We start from the raw sequence: 27525 nt of genomic DNA on the forward strand, positions 1-27525 counted from the left end.
ATCATGTTGTAAAATATCAAATAAAATTACAATGACAATGGAGAAATTTGGAACAAAAACAATGTTTATTTGACGTTTTGTGTGCTCATTCCACACACCCTAATTGGGCTCAGGTGCAAGACAACAGAAGTAACAATAATAGAAAAAAGAAGCGTGATGTCGGCACACTGAATTGACAACTCAAAAAGCAACTTTTATTGAAAGCGCAACGTTTCGACCGTCAGATATCATCAGGCACAATGATGGCACAATTATTTGCCTTTAAAACAATAATGCATTTGGCTGATCCGTCAAGCATTGGTAACAACAAATAGCTGTAGAACTGTATAGGAGAGATTGCAGAAATGCTAAAAGCTTCACTTGGAGAATAAAGAGCCATTCATAAATGTTCCGTGGTCTTCGTCAGTGTATTAACTCGTAACAAAGACCGACAGATCTCAGTAGATGGTGCAGTTGGCGGTCGAGTACTCCAGACAGATCCATTCATTGGTGTACATCTTATAGCCCTCAGCGTCCACCAGCCCGCTGCCTGCAAATGCACACACAACACTGCATGACTGCACAAGAAAAAGCTAGATTAAAAGCCGTCATAGCATGAAGTCTCAGTCTCACCCTCCACGAGGTTGTAGAGGGTGCAGTAGGTTGTGCCGTTGTCTTCCAGCCTGGCCCACGCCTTTGAGATCGCATATGCCTGTGGCAGTGGCAAAGAGGAGAGAAAACAGGAAGTCAAAAGTATGAAAATCCTTGAGAAGGAATAGTTACTTTGTGCTTCAGCAGTTTTCAAAAGCGAGAAAAGAGCTGACATCAACATAATAATAGAATATACAGATTCAGTGGCAAGAAACCCAAACTCCATTAGGTGACAGAATGGAGAGAAAAAAACCTTGGGAGAAACCAGGCGCAGTTCTCTGGCCAATGAACAATCACGGTGTCATTGTGATTCAGGCTGCATCCATTCAGGGATCGGGAGCATTCAAATATCTATTGGAGGTACTAAAATCTGAGCGGGTTGCAAAATCGTCAGAACATCTGTATGGACATATACTGCCTAAATCAGGGTTCCTCAAATACGGTCCTGGAGGATTTGAGGAACCAATTGAGGATCGGTCCAAACCCTGCCCTGCAGAGTTTAGCTCAAGCCCTGATCAAACTCTTCAACCTGTGATTTCCTAATGATCCCGGAGACCTTGATTAGCTTGTTCATGTGTTTGATCGGGGTTGGAGCTAAACTCTGGAAGATTTGAGGAACTCTGGCCTAAATTTTTTTTGAAGATACCAGAATTTTACCTCAAACATTTTGAGCGCTGTTGAAGGGATTCTTAAACACCTCTGATTGGCCATTGTGTTGATGCGCTCAAAATATATGTCTGTGATTGGCCATTGTGTTCACGCACTCAACATATATGTCTGTGATTGGCCATTGTGTTCACGCACTCAACATATATGTCTGTGATTGGCCATTGTGTTCACGCGCTCAACATATATGTCTGTGATTGGCCATTGTGTTGACGCGTTCAACATATATGTCTGTGATTGGCCATTGTGTTCATGCACTCAACATATATGTCTGTGATTGGCCATTGTGTTCACGCGCTCAACATATATGTCTGTGATTGGCCATTGTGTTGACGCGTTCAACATATATGTCTGTGATTGGCCATTGTGTTCACGCACTCAACATATATATCTGTGATTGGCCATTGTGTTCACGCACTCAACATATATGTCTGTGATTGGCCATTGTGTTCACACACTCAATATATATGTCTGTGATTGGCCATTGTGTTCACGCGCTCAACATATATGTCTGTGATTGGCCATTGTGTTCACGCGCTCAACATATATGTCTGTGATTGGCCATTGTGTTGACGCGTTCAACATATATATCTGTGATTGGCCATTGTGTTCACGCACTCAATATATATGTCTGTGATTGGCCATTGTGTTCACGCACTCAACATATATATCTGTGATTGGCCATTGTGTTCACGCACTCAACATATATGTCTGTGATTGGCCATTGTGTTCACGCACTCAACATATATGTCTGTGATTGGCCATTGTGTTGACGCGCTCAAGATATATGTCTGTGATTGGCCATTGTGTTGACGCGTTCAACATATATGTCTCTGATTGGCCATTGTGTTCACGCACTCAACATATATGTCTGTGATTGGCCATTGTGTTCACGCACTCAACATATATGTCTCTGATTGGCCATTGTGTTCACGCACTCAACATATATGTCTGTGATTGGCCATTGTGTTCACGCACTCAACATATATGTCTGTGATTGGCCATTGTGTTCACGCACTCAACATATATGTCTGTGATTGGCCATTGTGTTCACGCACTCAACATATATGTCTGTGATTGGCCATTGTGTTCACGCACTCAACATATATGTCTGTGATTGGCCATTGTGTTGATGTTGAGCGCGTCAACACAATGGCCAACCAGATGTGTTTAAGAATTCGTAAGGGAGATTCTAGTATCTTCACATTTGAAACATTTCAGAAAACTTTTGCGTTTTACTGTTTTTTGTTAAAATAAATTCCACATTGAGCACAAGCCTTCTTTCAAAAAACAAAGAGCTAATGATTTTTTACACAAAAAAAGTGTTTTTGCTAGCTAAAGTACTTTTAATCTAGCAACAAATGTCTTTGTGCCAAAGCAAATTTGTTTTGGCACAAAATTACATAAATGTCATTGGGAATGTCGAGTTTTTGCGTGACCAGACAAGCTTTACAATACATATTTATTGTTATTAACCCCACTATCTCCCATTTGTTCTTGATGTTGTGAAATGAAACATTGGCAGCAGAGCATTTTACCGTCACTCGACAGACAGATTCTTCGGTCGCCACTAGGTGAAAGGTCAGGTCCTGCTTGCTGGTCCACTGTCTGGAGGTGTGTTTGGCTACGATGTGGAAAGGTGTGGCAGAAACCAGCTGAAGAAGACAACAGTTCACTATATTTGTATATAGTTCTTGTGCATACACAAATCTCACTGAATTATTACAATAAATGGCAAAAAGATCAAAAACAATTGGATGTTTTTGTGAAAACACTTGCATGCCTAAGCCTTTTGCATACTCAACCTGTACATGTCAATACAAGTTTAATACTTAGGATTAAATATAGCAAACAGATGCTCTTACTTCATACAGGCATCTCTGTCCAACAGTCATACAGCCAGACATGCCCCTCCACTCCTTGATCTGGTTCACCAGACTCACAAAAACGTCCTGGCACGGGATCCCGAAGAGCCTGACGAATAACCAGAGAGCTTTCAATGCAATGTCATGTGTTTCTAGGTGGCGTGAATTTGTAAATTGGATTGTGGATCTGGTGCGTGACTAAAAGGACAGAATTCAGACATACTACTTGCATCATGCATATCAAATGATCTTTATGAAAGTGTACAGTATGTGGAGGGTCAGTCACTGAATAATTTGCATGGTGGATGATAGAGATAAAAGATCAAAGCCTTGTGATGCTAGTCATAAGTTTACGATTTGTCTTGGTTTTTATGCAGCTCAATCATCATAAGAGTGTTGATTTGTCTTAGTAAGAGTGTGATTAAACTTTTTTTTTTATTCCAAACATCATCAACAATGTAAAATTAACTGGAATCTGCAGGAAAAAAAACATTTCAGAAAGACTTTTACTCAACTTCATTTTAAACCCCTTGTGAAATATTTGCTTGAAAAATGTGCTTGTGTATAAAAACAAAATGTATTGTAGATTTTGTTATATGGTGCATATGGTTCATTCATTCTGAAGCATAAGTGTCCAAATACTTTTTGTCACTGTATAAAATATATCTATATATGCTATTGTTAGTCAGTATATAGCTAAAAACAACATTCTCAGATCATGAAGTACTTTAGACTCCAAAATAAAAAAAATCAATACAGAACAACATGATTGAAATACAACAGGAGTGTAAAATGTGCCTCATAATAACAGCGTCTGTGTATACTTAACATTAAAGTTTTCCCCCCTGGAATCACAGCCCTAAAACGATAGGACAAAAAATCCAGTGATATTTTAGTATTATTTTAATATGTCGAATAATATTTTTAATGAGCTTTTATTTTTATATTTTCATTTTTAGTTTGTTTTAGTAATTTTGCTGTAAGTTTTTTATGTCCTTGTTACAGTGTAATTATACAATTAAGAACTAAGTAATATTAATTAATTATAAAATTAAGTATTGAGTAATATTAATCAAAAGCGTGTACCATAGGGTTAGAGTTAAGAATGTGCTTTGGTTTGGGGTTAAGTTTTGGGTGTAATTCTGCACAATTTTGTGTTAAGTGTAACAAGGACACTGAAGTAGTGTTATCATTTAAAAATCTATATATTTAAGACATTTATGTACTTCATCTTAAACTTCGATTTTCATCTAATATTTATATATTTTTTATTTCAGTAATCAAAAATATTTTTAGGTAACAATAGATATATGCCTATTGTGATAGTATTGTACATTAAGTTTACTGAGGTTACATTTATTACGTGTTAGACTATATCAGAGGTGGACAGTAACAAAATACATTTACTTAAGTACTGTACTTAAGTACACTTTTTGAGTATCTGTACTTTACTTGAGTATTATTTTTTCTGGAAACTTTTACTTTAACTTCACTACATTTGAAAGACAAACATCATACTTTTTACTCCACTACATTTCTGTCAAGGTCCTTGAGTAGAAAGTAGTAACGTCAGGGATGATTTTTTTTAAGTACTTTTAAAAATGAGTACTTCTGTACTTTTACTTAAGTAAACGCCGGTCTTTACAACTTTTACTTGTAACGGCGTAATATTTGACCAGTATCTGTACTTTTACTCAAGTAAGGAAGTTGTGTACTTTGTCCACCTCTGGACTATATTTATACTGGGTAGCTGTTCCCCATGCATTTGAGACAGGGGTAGCTGCAGCTTGGAGTAATGGGCGTGGCAAGAGGTAGGGGCGTGGCAAGAGGTAGGGGCGTAGTAAGAGGTTTCTCATTGGTCAAAAGAGTTTCCTCCTGGCAACTGCGTTGGCCAATCAGCAGTAACCATAGTTATACGTCATTTCCTTTAGCTAAAAAAAAGGGGGTCTTCACTGCGTTCTATGTTCTATTCTGACAAAGAGTTTGATGGCTTCTGTTCTATGGACTGCTACTACAGTATGAATCAGTGAAGGAATGAGTTTTGACTTATAACACAAGCCTTTGATGACATTCTATTGACTTTTCAAAAAATGAATTGTAAAAATGACAACTGAATAAATGTATTTTGTATAAAATGGTGTTTGTTTTGCTTAATTGATTAATGTCACTTAATAGTTTATTAAACTGTTTTAACTTCATTTTATAATTATATGGTGAGTGTTTGATCAAACATGTACAGTATATATGCCTTTATACTGCAAAAACATTTGCTGTACCATTATTATAAAAAATAACATTACTTTTAGTTTGTATGTACTTTAAATGAAAGTTCAAAACTAGTATGACTTTAATCGTGTCCGGAGATATTTTATCTTTAAAATAATAATTTAATTAGTTTTTTAATTATATTTTCATTTGATTATTTAGTTCAAGTACAGACATTTCAAGTATAATGCAATAAAAAAAAAGATTAATACAAGGCATTGTAAATACAGCTCAAAATGTGTAAACCAGAGAATAACAGTAAGTATAAAATGCACATAATATAAATAAATGCAAAAATAAAAGTCTATAATATCAAGGTATTATAGATATTTTCAAAAACTTTGTTTTGTGATCTCATGTTTGAAAGGCTTTCAAAGTATACTGTGTGATGATCAGTGTTATAAAAGGTAAAAGGGTTTCTTTTATTTTTGTCTTATGAATATAAAACTTCGCCAAAATAATTGAATTATATAATTTAGTTTTTCAGAAAAATATGGGTTTTGGAAACAAAGTAAAATGTCATGAGGTTCTCAATTAAGACAAATATGTTTCTCAAATCTATTTTAAAGTCAGTCCAAAAAGAAATAGAAAAACGGCAATACAAAAATAAATGTTCAATATCTTCAAGTGATGTGTTACAAACATAGGTTACAAAAAGTGCATTTATCACACACAGTATGGATGTTTTTTAATGATTGATCCTATAAAAAGTCGCGGTGGTGATGACGTCATGTAACCCGCGCCATACAGAAGGTTTCTTAACGTACTTTTGAATGTATTCTTAATATCATTATTGCTATTTTTACAGTGAAAGAAATGTATTTGGTCTTGTATAATTATTTGTGTAATTATAGTGATTAAGTTTATGGCTCGCTTTTATGCGGATCAGGAAGCTTTTTGTGTCCAATTGAAAATACCGTACGGCACGCCCCATTCCTCATGGCACGCCCATTGCTCCAGCCTGCAGTTACCTCTTACTTGATGCATTTACCGGTATGTACTTATTACAGTAATTGCAATGAGTAATAAGGTACTAACCCTGAACCTACCCATAAACCTAACCTTAACCCCCGCAGTTACCTTATATTACCAGCATTCTTAGGTAAGTAGTGTACCGGTAATACAAGTAAGTCGATGTGCAATTACACATGCAGAAGGAGCATGTGAGACCCGAGGGCAGGTTCCAGCAGACCAATCATTTTTGGAGAGGTACATGTCAGGGTACGCCGTGGTATGCGTGCTACACACACCCTACGAGCGTGAGTTCGATACAGAGGTATAAATTAGGCTTACAACTGATAACCACACATACAAATCTTAAATCCCGGTCACACCACGGACGATAATGATAAAGATGTAGTTCTAAAAATCGTTCTACGTTAAAGAATAGCAGCTGTCCAAACTACAATAACCAAAATAGCCCAGAGAAACGATATCGTTGGAATCACTCTTATTCCCAGACAGTGGGAAAAATAAAAATATTGAGAGCCAATCAGAATCCACCAGACTTGAAAGAGCGCGAGCATTTAAAGTGACAGACGACAAAACTGCTCGCACACTTAGAATAAACAGAACGTTTTGTCTGCATGTGTGGATGCTAATATAGACCTTTATTCAGAGCAGCGCCATGACAGGTATGCATGCGAGGCTGTAAAAAGCTGTGTAAAGCTCCTAGATTACTTATTTCCCATAGCTCATATTATCTGTTTTTTGTTTTTTTTTTGTCTACTGAAATTCCTTTGAAAGATATTTTGTAGTGTTTCGTCAGCAGAATAAGTCAAAAACACATTAAATAACAGTACAACCCGCTGAAGAGATGTATGTCTATCCCTCACATGCAGCCTCGCTTTAATTCCCGGTAAAAATCAAAGATGGCGCTGCAGTGAATAAGGTCTAGTTATTGTCATAGTCACCACTCTTGGTGTGAACGGGCCATGTGACTGACAAGGAATGACCCACTTACTTTATATTACACCTCTATGAGTGCAAATACACTGACAGCAGCTGAAACAATCTTTTCAATATATGTGCACAAAGGAAAAATAAATAAAATAAAACTCGTCAAGCGGCATCTTACCATATGATTCTGCACTGAGCGTGGAGCGGCTCCCCGGTTGCCATCAGACTGAACCCCAGGGTCAGGGTGAGAGCCAGCAGCAACGTTCTTGTTTGCATGGTGAAGATTTCTCAGAGGTCTGTGCGTCCTGGCGATGAACAGACAGAGACGTGCTTGAGTTTTATAGCGGGGTCTGATCAGAACTGTCATGTGGGCTCAGATGGGAAGTGGAGCCACAGCATCGATTAGCCAAGGCCACGTCTCGTGAGCTCCAGAATCTGAAGTGTTTGGCCATTAAATGTGGGCCCTTCTGTCTAATTAGAGATGCCACACATGTGTTAGTCTGTTGTAAGTCAGCTGATCTGTGTTTGACACAGATTTGTGCTCAGAATGAGTGTGTTTAGTAATATGTGTAACTTCTGAGGGATGATATGCCTTTTATTTATGCTGTACACATAAAGACAGACACAAACAGCCATTCATATCTATGAACTATTTGAAACAGTAAGATATTCATATAGTAATTTCAAAAAGATTCTTGGTGTAGACAGCAACAACTGAACAAATCTCTTTGTATCAAATATGAGCTGTAAATGTATTCAGTGTGTACTGTTCAAAGAGGTTTGTGGTCGGTATGTTTTTATTTTTAAAGGATAATTCCGGTATTTAACACCTTGAGTCTATATTGTAGTTTGTTTTGGATGAACAAGAGTGGTGGACAACATTTTTTTGACAATGGTTCCTCTCTCGAGTTTTTGACTATAAAAGAATTGGCCATGGACCCATTTAACATTGGAGTCAATGGGCATGTCCGAAAATGTAATTAAAACAGCCAATAACGTTCGTTTACAAAACTGTGCAACTCACCGAGTGGTTAGTGGTGTTCGTTGATGTTCCAGAAACAAAAAGTGTTGCGAAATACAGTTACTGTCGTGTTTTATTCGTCATTTTGTAAAATCCCATTGAATTCTGTTGAAGGACTGAGTGCTCGTTAATATAAATGCGCTACTGGAAACGGAAAGGGGGCTGTTTACATTTGGTCGATGTAGTCTTTTTGCTCGCTTCCGTTTCTCATAAGGCTAGCGAGCAGAGCAACTGTGCTCCGGGAGAGTAAGCGAAATAAACAAACAAAACCTTCATTAATTGTTACTTGTAATATGAAGTTGAACTCGACTGTGACCGTGAGTGTCCCGCGAGACATAAACATCGGTTATCGCCATCAAGTGGTCGGGAGTGTGCTAACGCTTCAGATTCAAATATTGAGCGGAAGTTACACGGTTGTGAAGTGTCTGAAAAAATAGTTCCACTATAGCAAAATAAACGGATTGGAATCATATATTGCGACGATATATTGTTTATAATCTTCAACGAACACCACTAACCACTCGGTGAGTTTAACAGTTTTGTAAACGAACATTATTGTCTGTTTTAATGACATTTTCGGACATGCCCATTGACTCCAATGTTAAATGGGTCCATGGCCAATTCTATTATAGTCAAAAACTCGAGAGAGGAACCATTGTCAAAAAAAATGTTGTCCACCACTCTTGTTCATCCAACACAAACTACAATATAGACTCAAGGTGTTAAATACCGGAATTATCCTTTAAGAAATTAATAATTTTATTCAGCAAGGATGCATGCATTGATCTAAAGTGACATTTTAAAGGCATTTATAATGTTACAAAAGATTTCTATTTAAGTTCATTCTGTTCTTTTTAACTTTCTGTTCATCAAAGAATCCTGATTTTTTTTTTATTCACAAACATTAAGTGGCACAATTGATTTCAACATAGATGATAATAATTAGAAATGTTTTTTTTTGGCAGCAAATCATCATATAATAATGATTTCTGAAGGATCATGTGACACTAAAGACTAAAGTAATGATGCTGAAAATTGAATAAATTACATTATTAAATATATTAAACTGAAAAGATTTTAAAATAACTAGTAATATCTCACAATATTACTGTCAAATAAATGCAGCCGTAGTTAGCATACAGTAAGAGGCAAACATTGAACGATCTTACCAACCCCAAACCTTTGAACGGTAGTCTATGAATACAAATATATAGTCCTATATGCATTTTTTACATGCAGTTACATAAAAGGTACATATTACCGCAAAAGAGGTGGTAATTTGATTGGATGTCATTTATTTGAGCTTTTACTGCAATACCGTTTTCCTGTATTTACACTAGAGGATATGTATTCTGCCATGCTAGGTTTTAAAGCTCAGCATTTTGTTCATGTACACCCTCTGTCACCCCATGAACGTGATTTCACCAAATAAAACATGTTCCTGGATCAACATTCCAATCAACCGATCAGGTTTGAGGAACAAGTTTACAGCTTGTGTGAAGTAATCAAGGTTTTTTACATCAGTTTATTGCCCTATTATTTCCCTCCCAACAAAATATGTTGATCCAGGAATATGTCTGTCTTGACCCGCCTCACGTGCCCCCAGGGCCAGGGGTAAAGCTACCCTTACAAGAAAATGTGATTCATGAGACCAGGCACGTGAGTGAGCCCTGGGCGCCCGTGACCCTGTTCAATGATGCCGGTCCAACGGTTGTTCTTCCTTGCACACTTTTGGTAGGTACTAACCACTACATACACTCTAAAAAATGCTTTGGTTGTTTCAAACCATGTTTGGACATGTAAATACGGACAAACCCAACCGTTGGTTACAATTTTTTTAATTACATTGTTAAACCCAACAGTTGGGTTTGTCCATATTTGACACAAACCGTCGTCTAGCTCAGTGGTTTTCAGTCCTGGTCGTGGAGATCCACCGCTCTGCACATTTTGTGTGTCTCTCTTAAGGCAAGCTCACAATACACGACTTCTGGCTAGATTTTACTGTTTGAGATAGATTTACAAGGTCTGTGACAACAACCCCAAACCGGTGCTCGTTGCGGTCGCTGATGCTCGTCAAATACTAGCATGTTGATGCGATCTGATTCTGTCTCGTGCAGTCACGGACGCTGCAATATTTTCAAACCAGTTTGATATTATCACCACGTGATCTAGTCGAGTGAGCGATTAAACAACTTGGTAAACTGCTCTAATGAAATCATGCACTTTAATGTACATGAATGCAAGGCAACAATTTGATCATACTTGTGAATAGTAATATACTAACAAGAAATAATATTTTAAAAATGTAAATAAGTGGGCTTTGCGCTATACTTAAAGATTATGATCAATTTATTTACTATCAGTTTTTGCTGAACTGACATGATGGACAGCTTATTTTCTGCCCAATCTTTTTTTCTGCACAGACTTGGAGCGTGAGCAGGAAATAAAAAGGTTTTCCATTGTTGGTTTGGCCACCAGGCCAATGATCTTGTAGTTTGTGGACCTTATCGGCATTGTGTATTATGAGCGCTCCTAATGCCCGGTACACATTGCAGGATTTTGGGAAGTCCCAGACGAAAGATGACCAATCGTGTAGATTTCTGTGGGCTCCTAAACTTTGGTCCTGCGTCATACAGTGAGAGAGGTTCAAAGATGGCCGTTGTCACGGTCTTGCGAGCAAAAATAGCCTGCGATAATTTTCTGACATTGTCAGAAATATAGCATTATCATCTCAAAGTGTGTTTGCTGCTACGACCTACATCTACAAACTAGCCAATAAAAATGCGTAAACGCGTCATGGCGCTAACACTTAAAACTACTTACCTCGAGCTCCATTTGCAAAATTGGCCTCTTTTCCCAAACTATGACCGCGTCCATATTCTCCTCTTTCGCTTCTTCCTCTTTTTTTTCAGCACACATAAAACCACAATTGCCAAAGTGCAATTCATCGCTCTATTTGTTAACTATGCTGATGATGTTTTATTCTATATACTATCTTGCGTTGTAGACTACGATTCAATAGGTGTCATCATCGTACAGCCTTCATATATATCATACCCAAGTTTATTAGATCCATATCATACAGTGTGATTTGTAATGATTTTAAAGGATTGCCAAAGTCTGTAGGCACAAGACGACAAACGACAAGTTTGTTGTGTAGTTTGATCACCACTGCGATTCATGTAGTCTTATAGCTCTGTAGTGTGAGCTTGGTCTAGCCATCACTATTTGGCCTTTGTCAAAGTCACTCAGATCTTTATGCTTGTCCGTTGTCCTACTTCCAACGCGTGGAATTCAAGAACCGACTGTTTACTTGCTGGCTATGTCCCACACATTGACAGTTGCCACTGTAACATAACCAATATTATTCACTTAACCTGTAAGTCATTTTAATATTCTGGCAAATCAGTGTAAATTCCCACTGAATTCAGAAGTATAAAACAGTCACTGCGAGGGATTTTTCACATTATCACATCTGCGATTAAAAGGACAAAACTGTTTGAAATGATCTTGAGGTGAATTCTGAAGGCACAATTGAAGGGATAATTGAAAAGCGTGGATAGTATAAATGGATGAAAGTCGAACATACACTGGCAGAGGTGTGAGACAGGTGGAAATGAGACAATTTCCTAAAAGGTTTGGATTGTCTCATGTTGTTCTGCATTGTGCGACTGCGTCAGAGGCTAAACTCATCTCTCACAATCACCACCCTGACATCTGACACTGGAGCTCCCATACTGCCATAGTTTTCTCTATTTTTAGCTCTAGCCATCTGGAAAAAACACCAAGTCATGGTGTGCCGAGCACAACGTTTTTCAAAATCATCCTAACATTACAACCTTTAAGGTTTCAAATGAAACCTGTAAGGCAGAAAAGCAGATCAAAGCAGATCACGGTCTCATAAACTATACGCGAACCCTCGGGACATGTTGTTCAGTCATGTCTAAGTGATACTTCCTTCTTTCAATTTCAAATCAAGGGACATCAAATACAGACAGTGTAGTTATCATACAGAAAAAAAGCGCAACGAAATCAAATCAATCATATTGAAATTCTTCCGTTTCGTACACAGAGAAATGTGCATTTTTATTAAAAGAAAGTCCCACCAGTCTCTGTCGTCTCAAAACAGTTTAGGTGAGTTAACTATCCAGTTGTCCAGTTCGTCTTCATATTCCAGCTCTTTCTCCTATTTTTTCTGGTCAAGACTCAAATCAAAAGCAGTCCCAATGTCTCCCAGAATCAAGCACAATCCTCTTCAGTCCGCGGCGCACAAGGAGCTTCACTGAGACCTTGACAGAGTGGCAGACATAATTCATTTTGATTCGCAGTTATTAGTGATCCTTGAAGAAACACTGAAATAGAATAAATCACACATTGTGCTTTTCAGTTACACTGAGCAAAAGAGGTATCTCTGAGATATCGGTGGAATTTGATCTCTACGAGTACTAGAAGTTTTATAAATCCATGAGGTATTTGCTTTTGACAAATAGTTTTTCTCTGTCCCTGTGATGCAGAGATGGAAACCATGCTCCAGGCACATCCTCTTGAGATATGGTTATTGAGTCTTCGGTTCTGCCAACTTCTCTGGCTCCATATCCAAGTCGGTTAAGCAGCAGTAGCACATGATCTGAGCATATTTGGTGAAAGAATCTGTCACAGAGGAAAGAGAGAGAAACATGTTTGTGGGGATAAAGAAGCAATAGAATCACACGAAGAAAATGTTTTATATATATATATATATACACATAATAACAGTAAACATGATATGTCAGTCACATAGCCTGCCTTCTTTCAGACTAGAACATTTTGTGATGGTACGATCTCATAAAACATTTCAACGAGTCTGTATTTGAGGTCCGTCTTCAGGCCAAAGGAAAACATCCATAACCTCTCTTTGGTTTTCATTTAAATAATAGATTCACACACAAAAAAATAATATTAATTAAGCAGAACTGTGAACTTGCATGAACAATAGTCACATGTTTGTGTTGGTGAAGTGGTGGCTGGTATGGTTGTAATTTTTTACCACATGACTATATGAAGAGGAAAAAAAACAGTACAACACTGTAAAAGAGCTGGCATGCTTCTACTGCGTCTTTATATTCAGTTACTAAACTAAACATTTTTTTTAAAGATATTAGCAGAAAAGTATTTGTGTCTTTATCTGATCTGTGCCATTATAACAGTAAAAAAAAATTCCACTTGTTGTGCTTGTTGTCATGTTAAAGTCAAACTTTAATGAAGGTAAATTTTAAAACAATCAAGGTACTTGGTTTTCTGACACATATTCAGAGTTTCTCTATAAGGAATAATTGTTTTTTGGCACCAACATGTGCCGAATGTCTGCACTTCCTAAGACTTACACTCTTAAGTTGACAATGACAATGATGCCAATGAATACAACATGTACTCTTGACCCTATCCCAACATTTATTCTTACGGGGTGTCTGTAATCAAGTACTCCCTTCATTTTTGAATATTGTGAACACCTCCCTTACAGATATTATTCCAAAAGCCCTTAAGGTTGCAGATATTACACCACTCCTTAAACAGCCTGGAAGTGACAAGTCTGACCTATCAAATTACAAGCCTCTCTCAAATCTTCCCTTTCTCACTAAGGTTTTGAAACGTGTCGGTGTGGCACAACTCCATTCACACTTGTCATTCAACAAGCTTTTTGAACCTTTTCAATCTGGGTTTAGAAAGGGACACAGTACAGAGACCGCCTTGGTTTGAGATATGAAAGACCTGCTTGTCTCAGCTGACTCGGCAGCCTCTATATTGGTGTTGTTAGACTGAGTTCAGCATGTGACACATTGTGTGTCACTCCATTCTGCTCAATAAGAGAGTTGGTTTGGTATCTATGGTACTGTGCTTAAATGATTGAAATCCTATACCTTACTGATCGTTCCGTTTGTTGTCTTGGGAAGCAAGAAATCTTACATTGGACAAGTGTTCCTCAGGGATCTATCTTGGGTCCTATACTTTTAGTATTTATATGCTTCCTCAGTGACAAATCATTATAGGAAATACGGCTTAGGGTCTCACTTCTATACTGATGATTAGGTTTAATAAATGTTTTGGTAACACTTTATTTTACAGTCCTTATTACATGTGTTACATGTACCCACTGTAGTAATAACAGTAAGTTATGCATAATTACATGCAAGTAAGTAGCCTATATGTAGTTAAATACTATCCCACAGTACTTAACTGTGTAAATACACTGTACACCTTATTACTTTTTTATCACCTCATGTGAATCAATGTGTAATATGATTATCCTCACCATTGAGTTTACTGATCCATTTTGGCCTTTTCTCTTTGGGCAAGTAGATACACAGGTAATAAACAGGCACTCCAGACAGTGCGATGGAAACTCCTATGAGGGAGTTAATGGTGTCGCTGTACAGAGGCACGATCACGAGGAACACACTGCACAGGCAGTAGACGAAGGGAAAGAACAATGAGAGCTAAAGAAGAAAACACAACATAGTCAACAAACACATATGTAAGACATGGGGTTTTATTCAAACGAATAAGCAGATGTGAATGCTTGAGCGCTGTATGGATCTAGTTACCTTGACGGGTCTGTGTCTGTCGGGCTGAGTGAAGCGCAGGTAAATGAGTCCAGCCACGGACAGACCCACATACAGCCAGTAACTGAAGCTGAAGTAGTTGATGAGTTGAAACACATCCTCCACACACAGGAAGATCAGACCCATCACGCCCTACGAAGACCCACAAATCCAATGCTTATCATTGCCTATTCAGCAAGACGACTGCCACATTGGTCAGCGCAACAAAATAATGCACTTTTAAACATTTAAAAGCAGAAAAATTATTGTTTAATTATAAAGGCATTAGAAATACATCACTAGGGGTGTCGACTTGTGTTGTTTCCGGGTGCAAGCGGGTAACCATTGAACATTTTAGAAAACAAAGTTTGCAAAGTTTTCGTCACTAAGGGTAAATCACTAGACCCTCTCATTCTTGAACCCCTCCCTTCAAAGCACCCATCACATAGGCCACGATCAAAGCAATTTATAATAGATAAAGACCTTACATACATTTCCCCCCCCCCCATATACTGTACATTATACATCCAATTACATAAGTTCAATGGGTCGTGAACACCATTTCATGTGGACTTTACCAAATGATTATATTGTAGTGTATTATCATGGATAATCTGGTCCAGATAATGTACTGATACTTGGAGAAAAAGGCAAAATACTCACATTAAAGAGGAGTGCGGGTACGGGAGTGTAGCGCTCAGCGTGGATCAGACTTAAGCTGATGGGAAGGTGGCCTTCTCTCGCCCCCACAAAAAACAATCTAACACAAAGGTACGCAACATTTACTATATGCCTATATTATTACTTGAAAGTCATTTTTGTTTTAACTGGAACCAAAGTTTTACCTGGAGGCGGCAATGATGGAGGCATTGAGTCCTCCATAGCAAGACATGGCCACAGCAATGGGAACGATCCAGCTAAAGGGACCTAGCACCTGATTCCCAAATGTCTACAGATGGGGACACAAACTAGATGGTTTAATCATGATGGTGTAATTAATACAATAAACTCATTAAGACTAAAGATCACACGTTTGGTACTCTGAAAGATCCTTACTACAGCCACTGCATCACTACCCATGAAAGAAGGCATGTCCAGAACTACGTAGTAGGCCACGTTGGTCAGCAGGTAGATGATTGTCACTATTGGCATGGAGATGGCGATAGCGATGGGAAGGTTCCTGTGAACGATCAAGAAGAAAGATTAAACACTTAAAGCCTTGATATACTTCAAACAAAATCGAAGAACAAACTGATGTGACGTCATTTCGAATAAAATCAAAATCGAGTTCATTTGGAGTTCGTTTTGGGAGTTTGAAACAGATTTCAAGAGGGAATTTGATACTTGGCGATTACATAATAGGTAAGTATGCGAAGACAGATGTTCGATAACACTACATCGCTGGTCACGTATTTCGAACTTTGTTTTACCCCTAAACGAAGAACGAAAAAGAACTTCAATGTGAGTATATCGGGGCCTTTAGGATGAATAACATTATTAGGGACAGGATGTATTATTTTTTTATGTAGCTTTGGATAACAGTGTCTTCTAAATGAATAAATGTTCATGTAAATTGTAAATGCAGCCCAATGTGTTAGTCTTATAATGATTCCACTGGTCATGAAGTTATTCACCAACAGGACCAGATGGGATCTACTGACATTTGCATTAGCTGAGCTCATTTTGGAACCTCAGAGTACTTTTTTTGTCCGCCAGCTTGGTCTAAATATGTTCACCTTGTTCTACTTCTGCACATAATAAAGAGTATAAACTATATAAAATCACATTTTAGAAAGACATACAAGTCAACATTTGAACAGCTTTACATACATTTATTTTTTACATTTGTATCATTAGATATTATAGTAAGTTGAAACCCAATACTTGCATTTAAAAGTTTAATTCGGCAATGTCTCTCAAAAAACGGGCGCGCAATGAATTCTGGGGTAGACTATCTGTTGTATCCTTCATTGCCTGGGAAACGAAAGACGCATTTCGAGGCTCAGTTTGAAGGAGCCTTTGAAATGGGACAGAATTTGTTGCGTCGCTGTGACGCAGTCTGCCTTCGGATGAGCCCTAGAAGGATGCAGCTTCTGAATTAGGTTATAAGCAGCTTCTGCAGCTTATAAGAGGTTATTGTAGGAAAGTTTTGAACCCTTCCATGAAAGTCAATGGGAATTTGGGAATGTTTGGAAGACCGATACAGGAATTTCGTGAGTCGGATCAGTTAGAAAAGATATAGCAACCTGAGTCAGAACAGTCTGAAGGTCTGACCCGAGTTTGGTGGTTCTAGCTTTAAATCTCTAGGTGGAGATACTGTTTAAATGTAGTCTCAGAAATGTCGGGACGGGTGAACGGAGGACTCAAAAGCAGAGGGTTCATGAAACATAGATTAATTGAACACTTCAGGGAATAAACAACCTCCAAAGTGTAGTAACACATGTGAAAAAAGGGAGCTCCAGAGCCGTCCGTACAGACACCTGCGGACACACAGGCTGTGGTAACCAGCGCCCAACGGGACGGGGAGCGAGACGAGACAGAGAACAGCAAGCGCACGACCATCTGTATCACTCCTCACCTAAGCGTCCTGGGTACAGCAGCGAACAGAGGTACAACACACAGCACAGATCCAAAAGCACATGAGACGATGCACACTAAAATCTACTGACTACAAGAGGCAGACAGAGCAGAGAATATAAGGGAAAAGGGAACAAGCCACAGGTGAGGGCAATGAGCTGCAGAAAATGACAGGAGAACAGGGAAAGACGATGGTGCACCCTGAACCGTGACAACAATGAAGAAGAAGAAGAAATAGCAAGCAAATCAGTATTTTAGTTTTGTCAAGCCAACATAATTAAAGGGGTTTCCAATTATGTGGCATCCCCTGTATAGAACTGTATAGAACAGCTAACGTTTGATTTGGTCCCAAATATAAACTAAATATAACAGTTACAAAATATTTAATTATTATATATATGATATATATAGGATGCAAAATTATCATTAGATTTATGCCAGGTGCACTCGCACATACATTTTTTCTTACCTTCGTTTGAGGTTCATGAATCTGAATTATTCTAAATGAGGAAGCACATGCCCACTGCTGTAATTTGCATAAAACACACCCAAACCAAGTCCATATAAGAACTCGTGCACTCACGCCTGAGAGCATGTGCAGCACGATCTTTAGAGTAAAGTGTGCCATTCTCAAAACCAGCTAAAACACAATAAAGAACTTATAGACACTCACTGGCCACTTTATTAGGTACACCCTGTTCAACTGAGAGTTAACGCAAATATCTAATCAGCCAATCACATTGCAGGAACTCAATGCGTTTAGGCATTTAGACATGGTCAGGATGATCTGCTGAAGTTCAAACTGAGCATCAGAATGGGGAAGAAAGGTGATTTAAGTGACGAACCTTGAATCAGATGGCCTTCAAATCATCATCTCAAACTTGTTTCTTGACCATGACAGCGTGTCACTAAACTCAAATGGTCTCTGCAGTCACCAGATATCTGGGATGTGACGGAACGGGAAGTTCTCATAATGGATGTGCAGTCGATAAATCTGCAGCAACTGCGTGATGCTATCATGTTAATATGGATCTAAATCTCTGAGGAATGTTTCCAGCATCTTGTCAAATCTACGCTAGGAAGAACTACGGCAGTTGTGGAGGGCAAAAGGGGCACGGTACTACACTGTAAAAAGTGATCAGTTGATTTAAGCCTTAAAATTAAGTAAATAAACTTCATGCGTAATTGAAAAAAAAAAGTGCCATTGTTAAGTTCACTTAATTTCTCAAGTTAAGTCAACTGATCACTTTTTACAGTGTACCTAATAAAGTGGCCATTGAGTGTATATAGGCCTAGATGTACAGTTAATGGAAAAGAGCCAATTTTACTGTAACAACATCCAGATAAATGCATTGAATATGGAAACCATGAAAAGGGAAATGCCGACACCTCTCCGGATTCTTGATCTCCTCAGTAACGAAGTTGAGCGTGTCCCAGCCAGAGTAGGAGAACAGAGCCGAATAAAGAGCGAGAGCGATGCTGCCCGCCTCCGTGGAGGAACCCTCAAATGGATTATCAAAGTTCTTTGTCTCTCCTGTGACGCACATGAAGTATGAGGAACAGAAAACGAAAATTATTAAGGTTGAGCAGTACATTAAACACCTCGAGTCTTTTCAAACAACAATGTGTAGGTGCAACCTGAGCTTTAAATAAGACAAAGTCACTGGAATGCAAGCATGCAACCTTTAGCCAAAAAAGCGTAGCGGCTAACACTCACTTTGGCGGTAAACAGTTTTTGTGAGGAAAAAGCTTATCAATATAATAATGAAAACGCTTTTTATTGAATGAAGGTAAACACAATATAAAGATTTTAATAAATAAATGTATTCTTTCTATGGCTTCCAGATTGCAACACTGCTATGCCCAATAAGGCCGAGGTGCGTCACGTCATCCAGGTTAGCCATTATGCTTTTTCCAATGGTAAGAGATACAGACAATCTCCCAATAACAAGACAATCTCTGATTAAGAGCTACTTCCTTGTTCATGCAATCCCAGACAGCAACATAGTGTCGGCCCAGATCCGGGCCACATCTGGTACATATGGATTCCACACGTACCAGAGGTGGGCCGGGTCTAGGCCGACAAACTTGTTTATGGCGACAAATCCACCTAAAAACATCAGTATCCCCTTAAAAAGTATTTTTACCGTTAATTATGTTGATGATGCCCATTGTGATGACGAGGAGCAGAGACATGATCTTGGTGTAGGTGAAAACATCTTGAACCAAAGTGCCCCACTTTACATAAGCACAGTTTATGAAGATCAGAATACCTGGGGAAAGAGGAGGAACGGATTAAATACATTTTTAAATCAGTTGATTGAGGATCAGAACACTTAATATTAATGTTTTAATCAGAAGACGACTCACAAGATATTACGTAAGAGGCCTGTTCTTTGTTTTAGTCTATATTTCTCAGAAACCACAGCGGGCACTTTCCATGAATACAGTACAGTTTGGTGTCCCAATTCGTAATGCCTTTTAAATGAGAACTATTCAGTAGGTCAGATATTATACAACATAAGATTAAGCATGAAAGTAGGTCGTCCAAAACAAATCAAATCAAATGTTGATTTTGGCCTGTCCCACCTCAGGGTCTTGTCATAATTTTGACAATCATATTATTGATTATTCAATCCTCATTGTATTGTGATAAAAAAAAAAAAATCATTATCACAAACGTTGTTTAGCTTTGTCCCACATTTTACGTGTAATCCTGTTACACGGCAGCATGATTTTATTATAGTTTTATTCATATTTAGAATTAGCTTTTAGTTTTATATTTTTACTTTCATGTTTCATTTTTAGTAATTTCGCTATGTTCTTTTGTCATTTTATTCATATTTTTATTTAATGTTTCTATTTAGGGTTTTACTTTTTAGGTTTTTACTTTTTTTTAGGTTTTTAATTTACTTTTATGTCAGTTTTATTTATTTATTTATTTCCAGTTAATAATTGTAGTGCTTCAACTAAACTGAACTTAATTGAATTTAACTATTGGATTATTGTCAAAGCAGCATTGAAAATGTTTGTTCATTTGAACACACACACACACACACACACACACACACACACACACACACACACACACACACACACACACACACACACACACACACACACACACACACACAAACAAACACACACACACACACACACACACACACACACACACACACACACACACACACACACACACACACACACACACACACACACACACACACACACACACACACGTTATGACAACATGTATTTTTTACATTGCTTTAACTAATAATAAAGACTTTTTTTATAATTTATACGAGATTCAATTCATTTTATTATTTCAGTTTAATGCAATTTAAGTTGAAATGACTTAAACATCCAGGTTGATTGTACTTCATTTAATGTAGCAACTTTTTGTATATACAGTTTAAAATCAGCTCCTTCCTTTTATATTATATTCTGCAGGTTCAGTAATAATTCTGTTCTTGGAAAGTGCCAGGTCCGATCTCAGCTAGCTCATGAATTGTGTGTGTCGTTACAGTCTGTCCTCATGCACTGAGTGGATCATGTCCATGCTTTCTGAGAACTTGTTTAGCTCTGACTGGAAACTGTGTGAAGGCAACAGCTGCCAAGAAGAAAAGAGAAAGAAAAACATCTCTTGTGTGTCGTGTATTAGAGCAGCGGACATTGTGCATTCATCCCTGCTTCGGGTTTCACTTTCCTCAAACTCTGTTTAGCTTAGAATACAAGAACCAAAAGGAACATGTATAGATTTGTAGTTTTGAACAGTTATCAATTAAACTGTTAAATACCCTCAGGTTTAGACAACACGAGCCATCAACAACAAAAAATACTATCATGGCTTTGGACTATAGCTGACCATGGTATTTGTTGAAGTACCTTGGAGTATCTTGTAAATATAATGGTGTGTGAAGATGGTAATCATTCAGTATCATTGTATTACTGTACTTCTTTGTAAGACGTACACTAGGATGTATTGTTGATTTTTCACCCAAATACCAGTGTCTGCAACAGTCACGCCAGCTCAGTCACAGAACAGACTACTAAAATAGTTTGGTCTGGTTCACAGGCTCCACAGCAAGTGCCAACATTCAGCATTATTAAGATAATCGATGCAGATACTGTCTGGACTACAGTAGGATCAACAACTTATGTGTTGCCAGATCCTCTTTGTATGCTTTTTGCTAATAACATCTTTCTCATAGTACAGGCCATACATTCTCTTTTTCATGCAGGTAACTATTATGTTAGTTGTGTGTAACTCAATGGTGTTCATAATCTTTCATTTACTTCAATAGCCCGACTCACTTCTGAAACAAGGCTTGTTGGTTCATTCTGGCATGGAATGTGTCTCATGGAAATTTAGCGAAGTGATGAAAGAAAGGGTTTCGTGAGTAGTGAAGTGAAAGACAGCAGAAGGGAAAATTATTCTCATACACTGCTGAAAACTCCTTCCTTAAAGGTGCAGTAAGTGATTTCTGAGTATCATTGTTTGAACACTGTTGATATTTGAAATTAACCCAAACAAACACACCCCTCCCTTTATTGCTCCGCCCCTACAATGCACGAACGAGCAATGCATCAGTGTTGCCAAGTCCACGGTTTTCCCACAGAATTGGGCCACTTTTAGCTTGGTTGACACCAGACCCTTCTCAGTTGTAACTGAGAGTGGGTCTGGTGAAGGTTCATTCACAGCCCATTTCCAAAGGGGCGTCACCAAGGGATGTCGCTCAAATGCCTATGGGCGCAATTGGATAGACCTAAAACCAATCAGAAGGTTTTATCCAATCACGTCATCGTGTAAAGCCCGCCTCAACGTTTGTGATTGGTGCCTCGATTTGGAAAAATTGGAAATGGACTTGAATGGGCTCTTGGCCAGACAGACTTGCAGCAAATCTCAAATTTGTTAGAAGTTCGTCAGGGTTTTCCTAGACTTCCACTTTTACACTGTTGCCTCGGATTGTTTTTTTTTTTTAGCAATTGGGCTGGTTTTGTTTTGCTAACCTGGCAACCCTGGAGTGGATGTCTCTTTATCATAGCACAAGTGAAGCAAAATAAAGCTAAGATCATGAACGAATGAATGACAAGGAAGAACCAAAATGAACATGCAGTACACGAGTGTATACAAGCAAGAGTTTGTTGTTAGTCGCCAGCAGCACACACTCAAAATCAATGTTTCTCATGTATGGGCAGAAACAACGCAAACTCTGCGTCCGTTTTCAGGCCTTCCCGCTTGGGTCTCTACAGCGACTGAAAAGCTTTTGAAAGCTTTTCTAATATTAATCCGGGTCCTAAATCAAATCTTGATCATAACCCTTCTTTTTCCAGTGATATTCCTATGACCTTTTCTCTTTTGTAATGTCTCTCAGCCATCTCTCTTTCTACAGTCTTTCTTCAAATCTCCCCTTTGCTCACTCTCTCTCCTCCCCAATCATAAGTGGACACGCCCCTTACTGTTGATTGGCTACAAGTGTGTTGTGGTGCTCGGCCTGATCCACTTTCAACAGCGTTGAAAATTCTCAGAAATTGCTTAATACACCTTTAATGCCGGAACAAAAATATATCGTGTCATTTTGATTTCATCAAGTGCAACATATTCCTGGATCAACATGTGTGTTACATTCCAATCAAAAAAAATCTGATTTGAGGGACAAGTTTACTGTTTATGTCAAGTTTAGTCTTATAACCAGGGTTAAGTGCTTACATCAGTATTATTTACCTACCATTTCCCTCCGATTTTAGGGATAAGTAATGGGTAGGGTTAGGTTAAGGGGTAGGGATTGGGTTAGGACTACATTTTTGGACAGGAATGTTGTTCCCGGATCAACAAAATATGTCGATCCAGGAACATGTCTTACTTGGCAAAATCACAGTGACCCAAAAACATGTTATTGTGATTTCTTGTTTCAACTTAAGGGAAAGTTCTGTCATCATTTCCGTCTAAACCTGTATGACTTACTTTCTTCTGTGGAACACAATAGAAGATATTTTGAAGAAAGCAAGGAACCAAAACAACATCGGAGTCAATTCATGTGGACTTCCATTGTGGACAAAACAACACAGAGACATTTCTCAAATATCTTCTTTTGTGTTTCACAGAAGATATAAGTCATCCAATTTTGGAACGACATGAGCATGAGTAAATGAAAGATTTGGGTGAACTATCTTATTCAAAAGAGCTTTTTTGTTGTTTTTTAAAGAGTTAACGCAATGCTAAGCAAAAACACAAAGAAAGAGAAGTTTCAATTGAAAATGGTTAACTTTGGTTAAAATTGACATTTATGTTTGAATTATGTTTCATGTGTTTCAAAAATACACCATAAAGGGATCTTATGTCAATTCTAATCAGGAACTGACTTGGGTACACATGAAGAGGTCTTAGCCAATAGAATACTTTCATATGGAAAGGTCACAGGAACCCTCTCAACAATAGGCTGACTGGAATCAACCGAAAAGAAATGTCGCTTCAGAGGTGACATTGCATTGCAATTACATTGCAATTACAGATTGCAAAACCTATATATTTCTTTGGAACAACTCAAATGGTAAGACCAGGAATGTGTAAGTAAGCAAGCAAGACTTGACACGCTGAGAGAAATGGCCCTGCGGACTCACAGAGACAAGCCGCTGCTATGAGTCTCACAGCGTCGTACGGAGGCTGACAGGTGGGGTAGAACGCTTCCACCAGGTAGTTGGCAAACGTCAGCGAGATGATAGCCTGACTGGCCGGCTCCACCAGCAGGATGGACGTCCACAGGCGGATGAAAGCAAGGAAACCCCCAAAGGCCTCCAGGATGTACGCGTAACTAGCGCCAGACTTCGTAATAGTGGTTCCAAGTTCTGCGTAACACAGCGCGCCAAACACGGAGAATATGCCACCGAGAGCCCAGATGACCAGCGAAAGGCCGTAGGAGCCGCTGTACATCAACACGCCCTTGGGCGACACGAAAATGCCCGAGCCAATCATGTTGCCCACAATTAAGCAGATGCCATTGGTGAGGGAGATCTCCCTCCTCATGATCATCTTGTCCTCCTGTAGGTCTGGGCCATTGCTGGCTCCAGCTGGTTTCTTCAGGTCCGGGTCCCCCCGAGACCCCGGACACAGTTCCTTCAGTTTCTTCATGCTGGAGGAAACAAAGGTCAACAGGTATTACAGCTGTAATTTGTGATTGGCATAATATATTAAATAATATAACAAGCAAAATGTTCAGGTGACACTTCACAGAAAGGTCCTATTAGTTGACGTTAGCATTAGCAATGAGCAATACATTTGTCATGGGATTCATTTATCTTTGTTGACGCTAGTTAATGAAAATACTGGTAACACTTTACAATAAGGTTCATTAGTTAACATTCATTCTTAGTTCATGTTAACCAAGGTAGTTAACTACAGCATTTATTAATCTTAGTTATCTTAGTTTATTAATAATAACATTAATAAATACTGTATGGAAAGTATTTTGCATGTAACATTGTTAGTTAATACATGTTAACTAATGAACCTTATTGTAAAGTGTTACCAAAATACTATTCAAATCTGTTCATTAGCAAGTCCATTAAATATTAGACACTTTTAGAAATCAAATATTTTAAATAATGTTAGTAAATGTTAAACTTAGCTAACTGATTAATAAATGTTTTAGAAGTATTTTCAATGTTAACAAAGAGAAAGTGATTGAATTCCGCTGTATTTAAAGTTGTCTTAAAGCATTCAGCATTAGAAATGAGTTTATAGGACAGTTCCCAGTCAAACACAGCTTCAAGTTAATGCCATTTTGTAAATAGTTTGTTCAAATGAGCCAACACTATTACTACTCCTAAAGAAATGACGTCAGACTTCAATATTTCACAGGCAACAAAACAGCCGCTTTGGGGCCAATAGTTCCGGGTCCTATGTAACTCTTTGAGTTTGCAGTGCCACAAACAAACTGGTGTACTTTACCTTTAATCATGTTAGAAGCAACGCTGTGGGGAAAAATAAAATCATACGATTGGATTGTGGAGAGGAAGAGCGTACAGATGAGTTACGCAAGTTTCCAGAGTGGTGGTGATCCTGGTCAGAATGAAGAAAACTAGACTATCAGGGTCAACAGGATGAGTGCTGTCGCAATCCCAGACCGCAGAGAGACCCTGATGTGTTTTTCCACCGGAGGCGAGATGGGTTCTTGAGTTGCCCTGGCTATTTTAGGAGGTTTGTACTGAGAGAGAGAGAGAGGGAGAGAGAGAATGCCTGTCCCCTCCTATTGATTGTAAAAGTAGCTCAGTAAAACCCAGTTGAACTAAAGAAAGTCTTTGTTATCGGATCTGTTTCAGCTCTGCCTCTAGAACTCAGTTTAAAGACAGACAGCTTTCCCTTTACTAGAGGTGTTTGCGAATTACTATTGCACATTACGAACCCTCTGACTGCAAGTATTAATCTTGCGCAACTCGTTCTTCAGTTCACGCGACGACACCTCAACTTGTGGATCTTGTTGAGGAGATACTTATTCAACTAACCCACCAGTAGCACTTTTCCCTGACCGATGAGAAAACTGGTGAAAAATCCCATAGATTTACAATACAGGAGACGTATTTAGTGACCAGGGCCTGTATTCAGGATTTATCACCTCATGATTAGTTCTCAGAAGAGGACTTCTTCAAACCGGTTTACAAAGCTGCTAAGAAATGTTTTACTCAGGAAAACGGGGACATCGTATGGTAAGAGGTGGAGGCAGAGCTCCAGTTGACCTCGCATTCAGTGAACACACTTTATTCCCCCGCAAAAACTGATTGGTTGACAAAGAACCACTATTTGTCACCAGATTCACACACAACGAGAAGTGCAGGCCTATATACTTAGACACCACTGTTTAAGGTCAGTAAGATTGTTTTTTAAGAAGTTAATTCAGCAAAGATGCATTAAATCAATCAAAAAGACTGTAAATATAGAAATTGATAGACACTTCAGGTATAAAATCATAGTTTTCATTCAAATATTAAGCAGCATAACTGTTTCCAACACTGATAATAAGAAATGTTCTTGAGCATCAAATCATGATATTAGAATGATTTCTGAAGGATCATGTGACACTGAAGACTGGAGTAATGATGCTGAAAATTCAGCTTTGAATCACATTTTAATATATTAAAATAGAAAAGTTATTTTAAATTGTAATATTTCACAATATTACAGTTTGCACTGTAGTTTTAATCACATGAATGCAACCTTGGTGAGCATAAGAGACAAATATATATATTACTGACACCAAACTTTTAAACAGTGATATATATTTTGTTAGTAAAGCAATCCATTACATTACACATTTTAGGTAATATAATCATACCAAATTTTGATGACTTTTGACCTTACTCGTTTATTACATAGAATTGATTGGGATAATACCGTACCATTATTGATATAACATACAGACAGAAAGAAAATAAATTATTTTCTTTATCATCAACAACATGTGCATTAGCCTACATTATATCAGGGTTTCCCAAACCGGGGTTCGACGAATTAAATAAACCATAATACATTTTTAATAAATATTTAAAAATGACAAGTTATAAAAATAATATAAATGTTTGAAAGAAAAATAAAACCTTGCAAAAAAAAAAAAAAAAAGAAGAGCAATACAGGGTTAATTGATTCACTGAGCGATAATTCGAATAATAAATGTGTTTGTCAGGAGTTTTCCGATATGCAGTTGCTAAAATAATAAACATGTTTCATGTTAAAACATGAAAAATAATTAAGGAGTGTAATTAGGGATCATGTAATCAAAAATAGCAACTGTAATAGGATTATCAGCATTTTAAAATGTAATATAATCAAATTACAAGTATATAAATATATATCGTACACAGTTCTCTATTGGGCTTTTACCTGCATCTGCATTATTTAATCTTTATCGAGTGTTTTTTAGGTTGTTATGGTAGTCGCCTTACACCGCACACCTGGTTTCTATGATATCTGGCGTTATATTCACAAATTAGAAATATAAATTGTGAACCTGTGAAATTTAGGAGCCTA

The 27525-nt window shown here is 38.0% G+C and overlaps 2 protein-coding genes across 2 annotated transcripts; both read right to left on the reverse strand.

Moving 5' to 3' along the window:
* Positions 1–43: 43 nt before the first annotated feature.
* On the reverse strand, positions 44–7848 carry LOC306999474 (uncharacterized protein). Its single transcript, XM_079614174.1, has 5 exons — positions 7504–7848; positions 3162–3270; positions 2835–2951; positions 613–691; positions 44–529 (listed from the first exon to the last, which is right to left on the reverse strand). The coding sequence occupies exons 1-5, from the start codon at positions 7599–7601 to the stop codon at positions 438–440; spliced, it is 495 nt and encodes a 164-aa protein (XP_079470300.1). The 5' UTR covers positions 7602–7848; the 3' UTR covers positions 44–437.
* Positions 7849–11392: 3544 nt separating this feature from the next.
* LOC306998384 (Y+L amino acid transporter 2) lies at positions 11393–25647 on the reverse strand. Its single transcript, XM_079612411.1, has 10 exons — positions 25453–25647; positions 24126–24634; positions 19649–19774; positions 18891–19035; positions 15981–16104; positions 15770–15873; positions 15588–15684; positions 14928–15077; positions 14636–14819; positions 11393–12996 (listed from the first exon to the last, which is right to left on the reverse strand). Exons 2-10 carry the CDS (start codon positions 24631–24633, stop codon positions 12902–12904), a joined length of 1533 nt encoding a protein of 510 aa, XP_079468537.1. The 5' UTR covers position 24634; positions 25453–25647; the 3' UTR covers positions 11393–12901.
* Positions 25648–27525: the final 1878 nt, after the last annotated feature.

Source organism: Phoxinus phoxinus (genome assembly GCF_949152265.1).
Source record: "Phoxinus phoxinus genome assembly, chromosome: 5".
Classification (NCBI taxonomy): Eukaryota; Metazoa; Chordata; class Actinopteri; order Cypriniformes; family Leuciscidae; genus Phoxinus; species Phoxinus phoxinus.